The 21,314-nt window shown below is 27.8% G+C and overlaps 1 protein-coding gene across 1 annotated transcript in view; it reads left to right on the plus strand.

The window, feature by feature from the left end:
- Window positions 1–20,223, plus strand: part of LOC142325003 (ras-related protein Rab-24-like) — a 75,837-nt gene extending 55,614 nt beyond the window's left edge. The window contains exons 5-6 of the mRNA XM_075366239.1: window positions 3,052–3,102; window positions 10,671–20,223. Of these exons, the coding sequence (XP_075222354.1) occupies window positions 3,052–3,102; window positions 10,671–10,819 (200 nt within the window). The 3' untranslated portion in view covers window positions 10,820–20,223. The remainder of the gene's footprint in view (window positions 1–3,051; window positions 3,103–10,670) is intronic.
- The last annotated feature ends 1,091 nt before the right edge of the window (window positions 20,224–21,314 follow it).

Here is a 21,314-nt window from a genome sequence, read left to right on the forward strand (position 1 = left end):
ATGTTTAAAAATTTTAAATATATTCACTATTTGGACACAGTTAAAATATTCTAACTGTATAAGTTACGTTCTAACTGTAACTGTATAAGTGTATATGTTCTAACTATATATATATATATATGTGTATATATTATGTTATCGGTTAATAATTGTAAATTGTTCTGCAATTTATTGTTTTTTATAAGTAGAACAACCACATGTTTCATTCACTTCAGTAGTGTAAGTGAAACTGAACTATTCTGCAATGTGGCAACAGCTACAAATTCTGGATTTCATTTTTATGCCCTTCTCCCTCTTTGATCCCCTTTAAAGGTCTTTGCTTTATACCTGAGATATTAGCAGTATCTTATAAAAAGGTTGTCTTTAATGAAATTCAATTTTTAAAGCAGAGAAATATAAATAAGTGGGATATCTTAAGTAATTGGTTATTATTAGTTTAAATAATTAAAAAACAAAAAGCACAAAGAATTGTTAGGTATTCTACTAAAATTCGTAGAATTTTAGTATTCTGCATAAAAAACAATATCCAACAGTTTTTACTTAAATTCATGTAGAATACTCGGGTTCCGAGGTATAAATCTAAGAGTACTCCACCACTCACCTAATCAGGAAGATTAGAAATAACCATGATAAAAACTATCAGGGAGGAATTAATATTTGAAACTTCACTGACTGACTAATGACAAACAAAGAATTTGACAGTTATTTATGCAAGTTATTATTACTTACTTGTTACTATCTACAGACAAACCTAAAGAGGACGTTAATGATGGTATATGTATCTTTCATTTAACTGCCCAACACTCATAAAAGAAGTTCATCTGATTTCATATTTAATTATATAATTTTATGTTGTAATTGTTTAAAATTGGTTAACTGTTAGATAAGGATTACACACTATTGTATATTTATTTTTTTTTAAATGCCATAAAACATTAAAAAATATTTATTTTGTGTTTTGATTATTATTTGTTACTTTGGTGAAGAATGAAAATTTTACTAGTGAAAAGAAATGTGGTTTTCAGTACAAAATCATGTATGAAAAGCAGTTATGTTTAATTTTTTCATATATAAATATTTTTTAAAGTTTTTTTTAATTTTACATAAGTAATACCAATACTGTAAATTAAAACAAAATATTTAAAATAAATTTATTACTGTTTTATGTGAAAATTCAATTATATATCTTTCATAGATTCACTTTCATAATACTCTGCTAACACACATCAGAATTTTATTTTAGTTATATTATTTTATTACTCATTAAAATGTTCTTTTTATTTATATACATTTTTTAAATAATAGTTGGAGAAAAGTTCACGTTCCGAGATACTTAGCAAGTACTTAATCTTATATTACTTTTGAATCTTAGTTCACCTACCTTTAGCAGAAAATAAATGCGCTGCAAATTTTCAGATGTTTGGATCGAAACTACAACAGAGACATGTTTTCCCAGTCTAATCTAAATTTGTTTGAAAATCTGCCGTTCCCTGTTATATGAGTGTTATTGCTGGCAGATTGATGATCAGTTTTCTGAGTTATAGTTTATGTTCTTAAAATAAAATGCTTGACCAATTCAATTTACATTGGATTTTATATATAATTATTAATTCTACCAGCTTTTTTACTTGACTAAATTAAAAATAAATGCTTTAATATTAATAGATCTAACTAAAAAAAATTGCAATCTTTGGCATAGAATTATTATTCATTAATGAAACTAATAAATTTAATAAGGAAACTGATGAAATTCTGTTTTGCAGAAAATTAGCCGACTTATTAAGACAGAAAAACAACATTAATTTGCTTTCATGCAAAATAAAATAATCTGATTATTGTTATATCCGCTATAAGTAAATACAAATTATTAGTTTTGAATTTATTGTCTGAAATAAGTGTTATTCAGTTGTTACTAAGATGACTATCTTAATTTTGTTATTACAAGCTGATGCCTGGTTGTATCAGGAGACTGACAATATATACAAAAGTCTGTTGGCTACAATAAGAATGGTTTTGCTTACCAACTTTGCTCTAGAACAGTTTTACGGGTTCCAAACATTAGCAACATGGATTTAGCCAATTTAGTTTTTTTCGTATTTTTCTCAAGATGAGAAATTTACCTTTCTTACGAACAGTATACTTTCAAATGGTTTTTTTTTTTTAAGAAGGCATAGTATTTAGAATTAAGGAAATTTTTCAAAATAATAAATCAAATTCAAAACAAAACCCCTACTAAAGTAAAAAATAACGTTGTTAAATTATTACCTTGAAACAACTCTTTAATTTTTCAAAAGTTGCTCATAATTGGTTCTTTTAATTATGGCACAAATCAAAAAGTTTTTTTTCTTTTTTTGTTTACATTTTAGATTTTTTGATTTTGTTGAAAATTTTAAAAGTTAATTTTATTGAATGTAGATATCTTATTTCTTTATTTGTTTTAAAACAGTTCTACAACTCATTTGTATTTTATGTATATTGATATTACTAGGGTGCAATTTTTTTTATTAATCAACAATTCAACTAAATTAAAAAAATAATATGTCCATGTTTCATATTATAAATAAATTATATCATAATTTATTTATAATAAATATGATATAAATGTATCTTGCATGACAAATGTGATAATTTAATTTACTGCAATAATTTTGGTGATTTATGGTGTGTAGCAGTTTTTAAGACAACCTAAAGGTGTTTATGTTTTAAAAGCTTTCTTTTTCTCTAGTACATTGCAAACAGAACCAGCTGTTGCTTCTTTACTGGGTTGAACAAATTTAAAAAAAAAAAATGTTCACATAGAACCATGATAAAATATTCAATTTTTCATTAAAAAAATAATGGTTTTGTCTTTTTTTCACTATTTTTATATTAATTAAGAAAGGTTGTCTACTTCGCATTAACATATTTTTAATAATAAACTTTGCCATTGCAAGCACCTGTAATGGGCAAATAACTATTTATAAATGATTAATAAAATTAATTACAAGAATAAAATTTTACATTTATCTGTATTTTAAATAATTGTTTTTTTTTTTTTTTTGTTTATAATAGAAAATGCTTGTAAAATCATTGAAGTATCTAACAAAACTGGTCATAATGTTGGTAAGTTTTTTGTGTTAATTATATTAACATTTAACTTTTCAATAGTGATACTAACTGGTTTAGTTGTTACCCTTCAGCATGAAGTTACCCATCTATTGTGAATTGAACCAAGAAAGGTGGTAATCATCTTACAAGGGTGAACATACATTAATATGGTCGTTCAATGCCATTTATTCTTACTTTACATTCTTCAACATTAACTTAAAAAAAATGTGATAACACTAAAATTATTACAAATTATGAAATATGTAGATTCAAAAATATAATTTTTTTAAATCCAAAGGATTTTTTTGCTGGTAATTTATTACCAACAGCTTTTTCCTGTGTAGCTTACTGGCAGCACTGTTGGTAATGGTACCTGTTTTAAAAAGGTTAGAAAACTCTTCAGTGTGTATTAAATTATGTAGTCAGTCCATGTTGTATTCAATAATATGCTTTTAAGTCAATTTTAGTCAAATTTATAGTTTTTAAATTTCATACAAACTTATTTTATTCAATTTATTTTTTTAGTTATTGGTTTTTATTGACCATTTGTAAAATTATCACATTTTAATTAATGTCTTTGTATGTATTCCCATTCTCTATGAGGTGGTTTGCATAAAGTTGACTTTGTTATCTGTTTTATAGTACTTATGCTACTTGATGCTTACTGTATTTTGGTAACAAACTCCCAACAACAAGTACCTTTCACTACCTCTACTTTTATTTTATTTGTATTTTTTTTTAAATTTATATGTATGTTTTTTTCAGTTTGTAGTTTTTATGTAGTTATATAGTCTGAATTATGTCCAATAGTTTTTTATTCTGAATAAGTAGTATTTTATTCAAAGCACTTTTAAACCCTGTTCTAAAAGATGAATGTCCAAAACTGTATTAAACATCAATGTAAAACTAAATTACAAAATATGACATTACATTATTATTGCTCCTGCATATATTTAACAAGATTATTAGATGAATGAAATGATAGGTGGAAAATGCCACAACATAGCATTGAATCTGAGATTAGGTGATCTACAACCAACCAGTGCTTTAACTAATCAGCCAAGCTAAAAAATTTCACAAGGAGACTAAAATAATTAAATTTAGTATGTAACTTAATAATGAAAATTGGAAAGTGTTATTTTATATTATACAAAAAAATATTGAATAAAAAGTTTATTAAATTTGATTTTATTTTTTTAATTTTCAGAAATAATTGGGGGAAAACCATGAACATCTTGTCCCATTAAATTAATTCACTTATTAATTTACTTTCCAGTTCTATTTCCCTCTACACTAGACAATTCAGCTGATGAAAATGCACCTTTGATATTGCTTTTGCCAATTTGCTACTGCTAATTGAATGACTAAGTTCCTCATCAATGACACATTCTTTATATCAATTCTCATTCTTGATTTTAATTACATATAGTCAGGAAATCCTAAAAATCATCAATTGAACAGACTTCTATTACAAGCTTTAGTATGCCACTTGTTTTAAAAGTAAAATTTAGATGATATTTATTATTTCCCAATTCATCTCAAGAAGGTAGGGAGGTGACCTGAGAGTAGTGCCAGTAACTTAATTTTGTGCAGCATAATATTTTCTGTGCTGTCCCATCTGTAAAATCTTTGTTATATAAAGATAATTTCACCAATTTTATGTCTGGCCACACCTTGTACCATCAATTGAAAGCTGCAGCTAACTGTAAAAAATTGAAAACTAATTTTTCACTGTTAGATTCTTCTATTCTCTCTGAAAGATCAAATATAAAATTTTCAAACAAGAACACATTCTTTGGCAGTATTTCTTCAAACAATGTATTGGGTACTGTCAAATTCTTTGGGTTTAGCATTCTGATAAAAAATTAAACTGGGTAGCGTTTATAAGAAACTTATGGTACTATTTGAAAATTATGATGTTCTCAAGGTCCTTAGTGAATATTGGTAGTGGACTAGCCGAGTATATGTTCCGTTTATATATATTCTTAGTTTGATCTTATATAGATTATGGTTCTGTAGTTTCTACTCCGCTGGTTCTTTTTAGAAATGCTTGAAGCTGTCTAGAACACCTCTTTTTATGAATTTGTTTAGGGCATTCGGAACTAGTTCTAGCTTATATGCTGAAAGTGATTTTGTATCTCTGAGACCAAGAACTTCTTATCATGAGGCTTCAATAGAATTTGTGCTAGCAAACAGTAGGCTTTCTCCCATAGTATTACTGATTACAATCACAAAATTGTATATAACCACCCGGTGAACTACTATGCTTTTTGGTACAAGATCTTATCAGCAGATTTACACCAGGTACTTCATCTTTCTGAGGTTTTTATTAATTCTTCTGGCTGTCTCTTACTCTAAATTCTTATGTTGTTTTGTAAATTATTAGCTTTCTTCTTTAAAAAAGACCATTGCTTCTAACATTTACTAGCAGCATTTTTTATATACTCCTGGATAATCTACACTCTCAGATCATCATCTGTACTGACTCTGCAAAATTTACTGCAATCAACAACAGATCTTATTTCTCCATTCAAGTTGGCATCACTTTCCTATAAAGTTCTCAGTGCTGATTTATTTTATACTGCTGTCTAATTGAATCGCTGCATCCTAATTCTGGTGAAGTTAGTACTACCAATATTTTCCCACAGCTCAGTTTATCACATTTCATTTTTAAGGATGTGAAATTATTTTGTGTGAGCCATTCAATATATATAGTAACTAACTGACCATCTTGATAAGGAGGTAAGAACATGTAAGAAAAATTACCAGTAAATTACCTTGGAATCAAAAATTTTCTCCAAGGGAACTAGTACTGTCATTGTTGGATACACAAACCAACTCCAGTCTATTACATTGCATGTTACTTTATGGATGTCATCATGCTGCTATGGACCAGGAGATGAAGAGAGGAGATGGGACTGGCAAGATTAAGAATTAGCCATTCTTTCTGTTAACATGGCCATCTCATGAATGTTTTCTCACCATTATTCTCTTACTGTAGGATTAATTAAATTATTGTAGTTGAGATTCCAGCTACTAGTGTGATTAGAAGACAGTAAAAACTACCAATTGAAATAAACATCTTGCTGGGTAATGGTGATTATATTTTGTGTATATTCTAACATTAGAAAAGACTAGAAATATTTCAGATTTTAAAATGGATATACAACCATATTTACCATTTTTCCTTTGTTATTTGTGATCTTTTTATTTTATCCCCTGTTTCTTTCTTGTTAATTTTATTTTATTTCTTTTATTATTGATGTTAAATTTTATTGTTTGTTCTATTATATATATATATTACTTTTCTAAAATAGATCCTTTCGGGAATCATATTCCTCTGCACTATACAAATTATGTGAATCCAATCAACCCAACTACAGAATTAATAAAATAAAATAGGTTGACATGTACCTTATTCAATCATAATACAAGCAAGAACACTTTCGCGAGTACCTCGCATCATCAGTTGCTCTATATAATTTTCTAAATCATTCGTTCCAAATTACACATCAAAATTAAAAACCCTATACTATACATGAAATTTAAAATTGTTAAAATATCCTTTTCCAATTAAATCAAAACAGAAAAAAACTAATTTTTTTTAAATTCAGAAATTTAAATTAAAAATTGCATATGTATAAATTCAGATTGATAATTCATAATATTTCAACTCTGTACAGTCACATAACTTTTGCTAGCTGGTCTGCATGGATTTCTATTTTGTTTTTATTATTAATTTTAATTTTGACTTTTAATTTAATTTTATTAATGACTTCATATTTTATATATATGCAATTTTTATTTTTAATTTACAATTTAAAATTATTGAATTTAAAAAATTTTAGTTTTATTTCTGTTTTGATTTAATTGGAAAAGGATCTTTTAACAATTTTAAATTTCATGTATAGTATAGGGTTTTTAATTTGAATGTGTTATTTGGAATGAATGATTTGGAAAATTATATAGCGCAACTGATGATGCGAGGTACTTGCGAAAGTGCTCTTGGTTGGATTGTGGAATAAAGTAGGTGTCATCTTATTTTATTTTGTTGATTCTGTACTTGGGTTGATCGGATTATATAATATAATATATATATATATATATATATAATATTACACACACATGCTTAGATGTGTTTTCATTAGGTTGCCATAATTATTATAAAATTATAGACACATTATAAGTATCTTGTATCAAAATAATTATTATTTAACAGTCTTTCCTCTGAATTCGTTTGTTTTGTATAATCTCTTACTTTTTTTACATGAATAACTTATATAATTTGAAATTCATTGTGGTAAAAAGAAAAACGGTTATGAAAATATCTATCTTCAATGGACTCTTGAATTAACTGAATCCTGAGTAAATCTTTTTTATTTTTTTATTAGTCTTATTGATAAGTAGATAAAATATGGCAAAATTTAAAAAAATACTTATACTTTTAACTTTATAAATATAATAATTAAGCTTTATGTAAGGGAAGTATATTTCAGAGCTTTTGTGCAGCTCCGTCATTAATAATGTTGTGTTTATTTTTAATGACACCTATCTTGAAGTGGTTTGGAACCTCTTTTATAGTGTGGTCAAATTGTATATTCGATTTTTTAATCTGTTAATTTTATCTAGTTTATTGTGTTTTCAAAAAGTTTATGTGTATTCAATTTCAAAAAGGTGATTTGCAAAGTTTGATTTTATTTTGTGTTCTTTATATCTGGGATTGAATGTTCATCCAGTCTGTTTGCTGTAGCTAGGGTATTTGGTACCTGGTGCTGAACTGAGATTTGTCACCTTCAAATCCCAGCATTTAAATAGTATTTAAATTTGAGTAATGATAATGTCTTATTACATGTAATGACTGGGTCTTTTTTATTTTAAACTTAAATTTTAGATTTTTCAACAATGCTAATGCAGCATTTAAATACAGTAACATCAAAACAACATTAAGGTACTTATAGTATTACGTATTATTTTGTTACTTATTAAACTTCTCTAGCACTTGCTTCATTCTGGAACTACACTTCCAATGTTAACTGCACTCTATGCAGTTGTATTACTGTTATCAGGCTCAATATTTTAATTCACTAATAGTAACATTTTAAGAAAAAATATGGCTTTTTAGCAATGAAAATACTCATTTCAATTTAAAAATACTGCAATGTCACTTTTAACCTCTTAAGTAATTTCAAAATTTACTAAATACATAATTGCTTATAAATACTTTACGTTAATACTGCTTTAAATTTGATTTTAGAAACATAATTTTTGTCTTACTTTGTTTACAGTAAATTAACTGATAACATCGTCAAAATTAATTTTACCAGATGTTTTGTGCTTGACTGATATTATAGCCAAATTTGAAAGCCTCTGCTGTTTTATGGTGAAATAAATCTTTAATCATCTTAAATTTAGAACAGCTTTGCTTACATGAAGCAGTTGTTATGCAAATTGTCTTTGTGCTAAAGCCAAATTTGGAACTTAAAAAATTCCATTTCAGTTATGAATTCCAAAAACTTCAACAGTGACCACTTCTTGTAATCTCTTGGTCAATTTCAGTCACTTGTCTTCTCAGTCAATCAGTTTCAATGATTATGATGTCTTCTTTGGTGAATTCATTGAACGTTTGGATAAGATTTGATGAAAGAACTTGCAGATCTTCTGCACATTCGTTTATCAAAATGACACCCAGTGTGAAACATACTTCCTTAGCTACATCACTGCCTTTCTGTCCAACATAATGTATATATTATGTTGCACGTTCTCCATAAGTGTAGATAAGTAGACCATAAAAGTAGTTGTGTTATGGTCCTGATACATCATCATTTATACAGGAGCAGTTTGGTAGCTTCATAAAGCTTTTGAAAACATAGCTGTATTCATTTAGCGATCATTTATTTCAAAACTTAATGTTAAATAAAAATGCAATTTTATTACAGAATATTGTGTAAATTATGGAAAATATTTTCAAGAGAGAAAAAAGTATAAAAGACTTTTGATGAAAGTAATTTTTGTCAGATAATATTCTAATGGTTTTAAAATGTTAATTTATTTCTCATTTTTTATTTACATTATTCCTCATTTTAAATTGTGTAATGTAAATAGAATTGGAAATCCATAAAATTAAATTATATTTTATGAACCTAGATATATTAGCTAGTAGTTAGTCAGTTTATTTTTTGAAGTTTCATTTTTGAAAGAGCATGATTTTGCTCATCAGTTTCTTATTCTGGTTTTTAAACAGGAAGAAATCACACTGAACATACATACATTCATATCCCCATACCATGACACCTAATACCAGATCTGATTCACAATTAGCATTCCCACCTTCTCCTATTATCCAACCATTTCAGCTGTTTACCTATTGCCAGTTAATATCCTTTCACTTCATACCCACAATTCTCTCTTTCAACATACTCCTTAGGCAATATCTAGGTCATCTTTAATTTTTTTTTTTACTGTTAGTATTCTTACCAGATATTCTTTTAGTTTATCCATGCCATCTCAATTTTATTCCTGAATTATTTTCTCCACATATGTTTAATATCACCTCTTTTATTTGTGTTTCTCACCTGTTCTCTTTTAATGTTCTGTTTGTGGCACTATTTTGTAGCAGGAGTTTCTTTTCTCCATAATCTGAATTCTGCTTGAATCCTATTACAGTGTGTTCAAGAAGTCTTTCTACCACTAGAAAAATTTATGTTTTGGACTTAATACATATTTTGAACATCTATATATCTTTGTACTTAACAAATTACTTTTCCAGCGAATTTCAGTGAATGGTTTACACCACTGTGTTAAATGCACAGAGCTATGAATCTCCTTGACATGTTGCAAAGCATCTTTGTAGTTGTAATTCAAAAAGCTTCTTCCACACATAAACAATTCTTCATTTGTTCTGCATCAATGTTGAGATACATAGACCTTAATTATTCCCCACAATAAGTTGTCAGGCTTTGTGGTGGCCATTACAATGGGACTGATGATGCTTGTAAACCTCACCCGATCCAGAGGCTGGAAAATTATTCATTTAGGTGATCTTGTACTCGAAGAGCAAAATGAACTGTAGCCCTGTCTTACTGTACCCAAATACACTGAATGAAAATTTTCTCTTGAAGTTGAGATATTAATCACCATTTACATATTATTTTTTAAAATATGGTCTGAATAAGTATTGCAATACAATCTCAGCCCAAATCATGACATCTGGTAGATTCCTTCTGACTCACGCTTAAAATGAGAATTCTTCTTAGTCTAGAAAACCACTTTCCTGGCTTGTGAACTGCAATAAATTAATCAACTGCACTTTTATCAAAAAATAACTGTTGCATTGTACATTGCTTGGAAGTCGTGTTAATTAAGCATGCAGGTTGCAGCACACTATTCCATATCTTTATCAAAGTGGTTTCATATTCAAATCTTAATGATTTTGACATAACATGTTACCATCCGTTATGTTTAAAGTTGAAACTTCAACTTTAAGAGTATCATTTTGTGTCTCTTCAGTTTCATAAGTATCATGACAACTACATAAAAATCATATTAGTAATAATTATTAGAATAAAAATGAATCTTTGTTTCAGATGAGTTGTTTGCAATGATTGTAGAAGATTACATTAATAGCCAGAAAAATTCTGCACCTACTAGAAATGGTGAAACAGTATCGTTGATTGATTATTCTGTTGAAGAAAGCAGGCCTTATTTTTTTTGGACCAGGTGGATAAAATGTTAAAAATGATACATATATAGTATTTTTATCATTACTAATATTCCTTTATGTTTCTTTGTTGTATGTATAATACTTATACAAGCTTTAAAGGTTTTAAGTCGTTAGATTTTTTAATTATATTTGTAAATGTTCATGCAAAAAAATATATCTTGTGGTACTGTGTAGCTATAGATGTATTAGTTTTCATGTTATTACAGTCAGCAGCAGGGTTGATATTTAATACAAATAGTTATGTTCAAACTTCTCTTTCTCTAGTAAAGAAGTAGAACTACACCATGTTCTCAACAAATTTTTGTTTTAAAAATAGTATTACTAAGAGTGTTTAGTGAATTCAATTTTAATGAATGCAGACTTATGTACTCATATGCATGTCAGAGTTCTGTTGTCTATAATGATTTCACTGTGTAGTAGTATAATGATCCCCTTTATAATGCTTTTGTAATATTTAGGTGAATACACTGTAGGAGATAACTTTTCAAAAATATTTTTTTTTGTGCAATTTATGTTAACTTCTTGTCATTTATAAAATTGGATAATAGATTTTGTAGAATTCTCTTAACTTTCAGAATGTTAATGAATATTATTATTTTGAGTTTAAAAAAGTACCATAAAAGTTTTGGAAATTAATCAAAAATACATAAAAAACATACTTAGTTTAAGCTATATCCCACATAAATCAATCCTGCAGTGCGGAATTCACTCTATATTTCATAGTTTGCTGGATTTTGTGTAGTAAAGCTCATTTTAATGATATATAATGTCCACAAAAGGAGGTGTTAAGCTGTAATGACTTTCAGGACTGTAAGAAAACAGGTTAGGAGAATGTACCTACTGTAAATTTGGAAGAAGGAATAACCAGCAAAGCAACACGTACACTGCATTATAACTAGTGCACAATATGGACTATTTTCTTATTGGATCATCTTCATATGTTGGCACTTTATTCAACTTGATATGAAAAAAACAAATACCTGGATGAAAATTAAGGTTTATTTAATTTTTAAAAATATAAATCATAATGTTGAAAATATGAGAGAAACAAAATTAGCTATCATTGCTACTCTCCCAAAAGAATTGCCCTAACAGAAAACTTTGTAGTTAAAAACCTGAACAAAAATGGTACATTTTAACTCAACTTTTCATTTGAATGATTGTCTTATAATGGATAAATTCATTTCTGACTAAATTAGAAATGGTAGATACAGACAATTCATGGAGATGTACCTGTGTGACATAATTTATTTAAATGTATTTTGGATTTTCATATACATAAATTAAACTGCTACTTCACAGCTTTGCTGCTGATTGCAATAACATTATTATCATTACAGTTTACAGTACATTGTTACAAAATAAGTTAAGTAACATATATGTGTACAGGCATGGATATTTATAATTTAGATAAGATATGGAAGTAGCTTGTAGTGTAATAATATTAAATTTTGTTAAATATTTTACAAGATTTTTATGGGTGTGCATGTGTCAGTCGCTTATATTTTTAATATTATTTATTTGTTATTAACTAAAGTTTTATATTCATGCCTGATATCTGCATATTTGAGATATATAAATATTTTTAATTTTTTATGTTGAAAAGAATTTAATACTCATTTACAGAATTATTTTTAGCAATTTATTTTAATTAAACACTGCATAAAAATTACTGTATTTTTCAAAAAATATTAATACATTCAAGTATGTCTTCCCAAGATATGCTAAGTATCCTTGGTTTTTTTTTGTCTGCCTTCTAAGATTAAGTTCAAAATTGAGCTCCTTTGTATCCACTATCTTTCTCTACACACCAAAATTGGTATTAATGTAGTATACTTTTCGTTTGTAATTTACCTGAACTTTTCAGTCTTTTCATTGTTCATCTTGTGTCTGAGAAAACTTTTGTTGAAGTAGTGAAGTGAACTTTTTAAAATTTTTTTGCTGGCTTAAAAAATAGGCCTGATTAATTTTTAATGTTCCAATTTTGAAAATTACATAGACATAAAATTAGAAAATTTCCTTTCGTTTTTTTATTGTCATCTTTACTTAATGTTAAATGTTTGCAATGTAATTATAAGTTGGATAATATCATTCTGATATTTAAAGTATTTTAATCCAAAACTTGAATGTTTTACTTGAAAAACTTGAGATAAAAATATAATAATTCTTTCCATTTTGCAGTCAACACCGGCCCCTCACTTAGTAAGTTTTATGTTATTTTCTCTTCACCCCTTTTGTTTTTAACAAGACAGATTTCTTATTTTTTGTGAATAAATTTTTCTTTATGTAAAGGTCTCATTTTATAGCCAAATTCATGTTTTTAATATTCTATTAAAAAATTTGATTTAAAAATAAACTAAAAAGTCAAATGTAATGGTGTTTAGTTGGAAAATTTCAATAATAGAAATTTAAAGAATTGAGTATTATTTTTCTTTTTGAAGCAGATTTAATTTTATAAAGTATATTTTATTTTACAAGCAAAATTCATTTAATGCAACTATGATCTCCATTTTTATCATGCTATTTCAATAGACCTAAAAAAAGTGTGTGAGTATTGTATTAGATTATATAAAATTACATTCTTTCAGCATCTTTTTGAAAGTATATTATCTTTTATAAATTTTTTCATGTATGCACCTTAAAATATTGAACCACACTTTTTTTGCATTCACACATTTTGAGTTATAAAAAAAATCATTTTAGTAATTTGTCATGTTACACCTTGTCACTTTATTTAATAAAATATAGTTTAAGTATTAGAAAAAGAGGTAACTAATAATGTGATACAATGCAGTATGTTGAAGCATATTGTGTAGTCTGTATATTTGTTAGGAGATTTATCAGAGTTTATTTATATATAGTTGTTTCTTGAGTAGCATAATTTTATAGTTATATATTTACAATGCATATTCATAAAGTAAGGGCCCATAAATGACCGCACATTTGTGTGGTCATTAAAAAAAATTAACGCGTGAGAAAAGGTTTTTACTTACAGTTTTAGTTTACTTCATATCTACTTCTCTTTTCCATGTAATCACCATTCAGTTCTAAGCATTTTTTTAACGCTGCACCAGCTTTTTTAACTCCCCTGCATAGAAGTTTGCTGCCTGGGAATTGAACCAGTTGACAACGGCAGTCTTGAGTTCCTCGTCATTTTCAAATGCAAAAAGAGGAAGTAGTCATTAGATGCAAGGTCAAGACTATATGGAGGTTGGTTAAAAAGTTACCAATGAAAATCTTGAATCTTCTTCTTGATTAAGACAGCGGTGTAGGGATGCACATTATTATGAAGGAGGATTATGCCGCCGGATGACAGTTTCCCTGCATCGTCAATTTTGGATCACACATCTCATTATGGTGAGTGTTTTGCAGTATACGTCAGCTGTAATTGTTGATCCATGTTCCATGAAATTAACCAAAATGATGCATTTTTCGTCCCAAAAAACAGTAGGCAACATTTTTTGACTAGTACAGAGATTGCTTAAACATTTTTGGTTTTGGGGAACTTGAATGGCATCACTGCATGATTGTTGTTTTGATTCTGTGTTGGTGTAGGATATATACATCTCGTCGCTTGTAACAATGTGGGAAAACAAATCATCTCCATCTTGTTGATAGCGGTCCAAAAACGTTCATCCACTGCACATTCTTTGCTCTTTGTGTTGATGAGTGAGCATTTTCGGTACCACCTTGCACACAATTTGTGATGTCCAAGATTTTCTATGACAATTGTGTAAATAGATGTGGACCAACATGCAGAAATTCATCAGCCAGAGCACTAATCGTCAATCGCTGATCACATTGCAGTTTTCGATTTACTTGTTCAACGATTTCGTCAGTCTGAATACTGGACCTGACACTCCGCTCTTCAGCATGCACATTTGTGTGGCCATTTTTAAAGTCTCAGTACCATTATCTAACATTTCTTTCACTCATTACTGAAGGTCCATACATAGGCACAACTCCCAGTGAAGTTCAGCAGCTGAAGATCTTTTGCACACAAAAATTGAATCACAGTGCGCACTTCACAACTGGCAGGAGAAACAATTCATGCTGTTCATCAGCAGGCAAACAACTACTTAATCAAAACAACAACTGCAGTAGCTTCGTAAATCGCCGGTAGATGGCCCTGTATGCGTGAAACTGTGTTCACACCTGCTGATATTGATATATAAGTAGACAGCCCTTACTTTATGAATATGCCTCGTATATGTTGTTATCAAATTAATGTTAGATATATTAATTAGAAAATGGTATTTTTAGAATCAATTATGTTTGTTATTTCACACATACTTGTGGATCATATTTATTATTAACTTTAACGTATTAACTCCCTGTTTTAACTACAATACAGGGAAATCTCAATAATTAAAAATCCTAAGAAATAGATTTAAATTTTACATTTTGAATTGTATGAGTTTATTGAATGTGTAAAATTTTCTCCAACTGATTTTTGTGGAATTAAGTATTTACACATATTACACATTATCATCTTGAAATTAAAAAAATAATGTAGTAAAAACTAATGGTTTTTTTCTTAAATATTGGTTGTTGTAAAAATGAACACTGTCGATAGTGAATAATAATTTTACTTTTTTCTACTGTTCGTAATGATGCCAATTTTATGTTGTTTTCCAAACATTTCGGTGCAGAAATACATTTTTCTTCAGTATCTCATTGAAGAAACATTTTGATTATTGTAGATATCAAACCAGAATTTTTATAAATCCCTTAATATCTTTATATTCCAGAGAATTCTAATTTCAAAACATTCTGTTATTAGAATCCCAAGCAATTATACTTTAATTCCTAGGACTAGACTTTTACCAAATTCCAGTGTGCTAATCCCTACTAACATTTGTTGACATAGAGATGCATTTGAATTTATGAAAATGTTTTATTCTCAAGAAGAAAAAATTAATTTTTTACTGAAAACCATAACTGTTAATTAATCCTTTTTTGAAGGATTTTCCCCTTATTATCCATCACTGATAGAAGAACAATCAGTGATTTTATATCATATAACTTTTTTATGTCTGTTACAAGTTTCTTGTTTTCATTTTTAACTTTTTCTGGGGACTGATTTCACTTCATCATCCACATGAAAAACAGAGAAATCTTTTTTGAAATGTGTTTTTTCCACTTCTGAAGTTTATTTAGCAACAGTTTCATTTCTCTGTAAAATGTTAAATCTTATTCCTCATGATCTATAAAGTTTTTCATAAAATACTTTTCTTAAAATAGTTCATAATAATTGTATTTAAATTTTTTTTAATGTTTTTAAATTACACCATTGGCATCTAAAAAAAGCTGTTGTTATTTTGAATTCTATTTTACATATTTTTTTATTTAGATAAAAATGTAGAACTTTCTGAATAGAAAAATAGAAAAATGTAGAATAATATTATAAGAATATTCTTTGACAAATAGTGTTGTTAATCAATGAAAATTTTTGAAAGTTCAATTTCTGAAGTTTTATGGTGTTTATAATAACATGTTTACTTATTATTTCCGAGTCATATTTGTATGTGGGAGTATCCCCCATGTAACATTTTATGCTTTTTTTTACATAATTATTTGCCAGTGCATTTCCAGTTGCAGCACAAAATATTTCAAATTAAACTATATTAATTATAAACAATTTTCAGTCATTTTTTTATCTATAAATGTTAATAGTGGTTATTCACAGTTGAAATGAAGTAACTGGTTTTTATATACTTACAGACATTTATGTTTTTATATGTCACAATGCAGAGTACAAATGCACTTTTATTTTTACACTTATATAGTTATGTGGTATGTAAATAGCCTTTTTACTTTTTTTATAGTTATATTAATTAGTATAAAACTAATTGGTATAGTTTTATTTTTTTTTAAATACAATATTGGTATTGGTTTTTCTATTTTTTTTTTTTATAGTTGTATAGTTACATTTCATCAAACTTAAGATTATCTTTATTGTTATTTACTAAAAGAGTAATTATAAGATAATTGTATAATCAGTTGTATAAAGTAGCAAGAAAGGGTTGATAATTTTAGTTAACCCATGAGTATTAAGTTGTTAGCAGTAAAAATGGCAATTTAATGGGTGTAAATAAATATTTGTAAAGAAAACTATGTGACTAAAATATAATATTAATAAGTGTAATAAATAGCTTCTGGTCATATTTAATTTAATCCATTAAATAGTAAAATATCTATATTAGCAGTGTACTACATTATTATGTTTTCATATAAATTGATGCTGGTACTTTAAAGTAGCAGAACATTTTTATTTTAAAAACGAAAAAAACCATTAACACAAATAGACTTAGAATTTTGTTACCAGATCACTTTCAGTGTTAATAAAATTTAAACTGTGCCTTTCTAAGGATTGCAACGAACTTAAAACAATAAAACAACTTAAAACGTTAATGGTTTTGACTTATGTCCTGGTTTCTTCATCCTCTTCTGTCATTTCCTTCATTCCATAAAATACCCTTGGATTCAAATCTAGTAAGAAAGACTCATACTAATGTAGAAATTATTTAACATTTGAGTACTTCTGTAATTCTCAGTACAAGTTATGTTATTGATGTAGTTCTACATAGTAAATGAACAAAGTACATGTAAAATGTACATAGTACATGAAGCAATTCATTTATTTGAATGAATAAAATCTAATAGCACTGTATTCTGTAAGTCACTCATCCATTCCATCATGTTGGTATTGTAATTTTTAAAAAGATTTTTGTTTCTGATGCAGGACAATTTAAATTTTGTTTCTACCATCTTTTAATTTGTGATAATGGCTCCAATAATTTAGATTTATTCCATTTTAAAATGAGGATCTCTTCAGTTGTATTAATTCATTTTATAGTTTTATGTCCCTTGAAGCTCTTTAGCAAGTATTTTTGATTCCTTTAAGGATACTTTTCCAGTTTTCTTGTATTAACAGTCTCTGTGAATTCATTATTTTTAAACCAAACTAATTAGGTTTGGGTACAGTATTTTTATAGAAAATATAAAATTGATGAAAATGAAAAATACTAAAATTATACAAGGTGTTACGCATCGGTAACAGCTGTATTTAGTTTGATCATAATTTCACAACCCGTACTACTAGGAATTAGGTCTTCTTTCTTTCTTTTTCCTGTTTAGCCTCTGGTAACTACCGTTTAGATAATACTTCAGAGGATGAATGAGGATGATATGTATGAGTGTGAATGAGGTGTAGTCTTGTACATTCTCAGTTCGACCATACCTGAGATGTGTGGTTAATTGAGACTGATTTAGGAAGACGCGTTCACCACTAGACCAACCCGGTGGCTTACTAGGAATTAGGTCAAAAGATATTAAGGTCACAATATGTTTAAAGCACATCCTTGTTATAATACAAGCTGATACATACATATTAAGTTATACCACTTATAAAAGGAGTCTTATATTTCTATTTATAAAAATTATTTTTTTTCTATAAGAAAAGAGTTTTACCTTATACAAACGTGATTTTTCACAGGGGTTAATTGCTTCTCTTTAATTGCCAGTAAGAAGAAAAAAATTGTTGTCAAAATAGATTTTTAAATAATAATTCTTAAGGTTCAGAAAATCATTTTAAAAAATTGCTTATATTTTTTGTCACTGAGGGCATCTCTCTTCGTGGTTGCATAGGTTTTGTATAGCAACTGATAGAATCTTTGGGCAATTTAAACTAGTCTTCAACTTGACTAAAATTTTGCACATTAGCTAAAAATTATTTTAACTATGTAACTCTAATTAAAATTGAAGTAACATTTGTTTTCAAGTGTAGATTTTTGAAATCTCTTTGATATTCATCTCATATTCAGTCTCCCCATGCATTCATTTGTCTGTGTTTGGACAATATAAAGAGCTTAAATATCGTACAAGGTTACAGCATAGGGATAGCCATATTGTATAGCTATGTAGGTTATCATTAATTATAACTTTCTCTGTGGAATATTAAGGATGGTTGCTATTTTCTGGTGTGTGATTGAAATACAATAATATTTATACATGTTAGGTACTTTGTAGTGAAAAGGTGAGATTGGGAAACCCTTCACAGAGTGATTCACAATAGAAATAAAATAATGGCTAGTTTATTGAACTTGGAATAATTTGGGTACATTCATAAAATCATAAATCATTTACCTTTCTTCACTGATCCAGCTACAAAAGTGGGTTACCAATACCAACACATAGGTTGGTAATGTGTTAACACATTTTAGTTTCTCCTGCAACTAAAATTTAGAATTGTGAGGTCCATGAATGAAACAACTCCACATCTACTTTCTTCTATTTTGAAAGAAGAATGAAGGCAGTACCAAAACAAAATTATATTTTAAAACTTTTTCATGACAGTAGCATAATTTATTTTATAGAGTTAAATGTTAAGTTGAATGTTACCAAATTTTATGCATTATGTAATTTTTTTTATATTATGAAATACATCTTTCATTAAAAAAAAAAATTGAAAGCAAAACAAAATTCATTCTGTTTTGTTTCATATTAAAATAAAACAAACAATAAAAGAAGGTAGAATTCATACAAGATTGTAAATAGCCAGTACACAGTATGCAAGAATTAAATACCATTGCAGACTGCATAAGAGAAACAAAATTTTTTAACAATATTTACCTTCATGTAAAGTGAATGATCACAGTTATAGAAACAAATATTTAGTAGTCTTTGTTATATTGGTAATTGTAATTTTTTAAGATAAAATTTCTTTAGTGATATCTATTTGGTCATTCAGCTTAAAGATGGAAACTGGATCAGCTGTCAAGGTCTTGGCATGTTACCTGCACCAATATAAAGGCAATAATCATTGGAGGTGGCTTTTCCTTTGTGCATTTCAATTTCCAATAATATTTTGTATGTTGCACAATTTTTGTGTGTACTACACCATTCTTTATTTAAGTAAATAAATTTATTAAAACATGTGTTATTCCACTTTACCTATAGAAAAAGGATCTGACAAATTTTGGATAAAGAAATCCCTTGAGGTTAAATAAAAATATAGTTAAGCAAAAATAAATAATATTGAATATATTAGAAAACTATGATTTTAATCTTCAGCAAAGATACAAGTATATGACTATTTGTCCACTTTATTTGCATCTTTAAGTAATGATTGTTTTAAAAACAGAAAAGTTGAATGTTTATGTTGGAGCTTCTTTATGCCTAGTTTTCAGGTGATTTACTTAAAATAAGTGAGGTTTTATTGTCTTTGTTAAAGAATTGTATATTTATAAGTTATTACTGTATAATTCAAATTTGGAAATGTATGTATATTTTTTATTTATAGTGCCTTAAGTCAAAACTCTTTTTAAAATTTATTAAATAAAAATTAATAATAAATATGCTTTATTTTTATTATATTGATGCCTTATTTTTGAAAATAAAATTTCAAGACTGAATTTTGTGATTTGTGAGGTATTAATATCATACTTTTTGTTGAACTGTTTTGTTTTATTTTATAATAGCTATTAAAATTCAAATAGTTACTGAGCTTTTTTATTTTAAATTATATTGAAAGTAAATTAGAATATATTTTTTCAAATTTAATATTAAATAAATTTTGTTTTAGAAATAAGTTTTTTATGATTTATAATTTCCATCATCCTAACTAATCCTACTTAGTATGAAGTACTGAAACGTGTATGTTTTAGGCTACAAAATTATGCCTTTGACTTTTAAAAAGTACCAAGAATTTCAGCATGGCTTGTTTCCAAGCAATTCAAAAAATGAATTCCAAACCCATGTTTATGTAAACATTTTTCTTTGTTTTTACTTACAGAATGTGCACATACATGTGTGTATATATATATATTTATATATAACACACTAATTTACTTAATAAATAATTTGGAGGATATTTCATGACTTTTAAAAACTGTATATTATACAGATTTATCAGGAAGTAACTAACTAAAAACGAACTCGTTAAATAAATTTTCCCCGACTTTAAGACTTTGGGGGTTGGTGTCCCCACAGGCCTAGCCTCTGCGGCATTTCTCCCCACTGCACACTTAGCTGCAGAATACTTTACACTATACACATATACTACACCAAGAACACTACACGAATTACAACATATACATTTACTCAACTACACAACATCCAACACAATTTTCTCTTTCATTTACACTCGGTGATGTTGCGACATCTTATGAAACGCAACCGGGAACTATCGTCCCGATGGGTGAAGGGCTCTACATAGTGAGTCTCGAACAATGTCCTCTGGGCACCAAAGCAAACCCAGTTGTATTTAGCTCTAGCTCCAGTACGCGTGCGCCCTGCTGGAATGGTCTATTATATCGCCAGTTCTCGTGGAACCAAAATTTCAGTTCCTTCAGCAAATTCTATGATGGTTGGTGGTCCATCTGAAATAACCACCAATTTCAGTCCAGTGTAACGGCCTCGGCCAGCTTCATCTGACGAAGATAATCTTGCTACAGCAGATGAAGATGGTGTCAGGTGTAAGAATGTTTGCTTTGTTGTTATTCGA

This window comes from Lycorma delicatula, chromosome 5, assembly GCF_047948215.1.
Source record: "Lycorma delicatula isolate Av1 chromosome 5, ASM4794821v1, whole genome shotgun sequence".
NCBI classification, from domain to species: domain Eukaryota; kingdom Metazoa; phylum Arthropoda; class Insecta; order Hemiptera; family Fulgoridae; genus Lycorma; species Lycorma delicatula.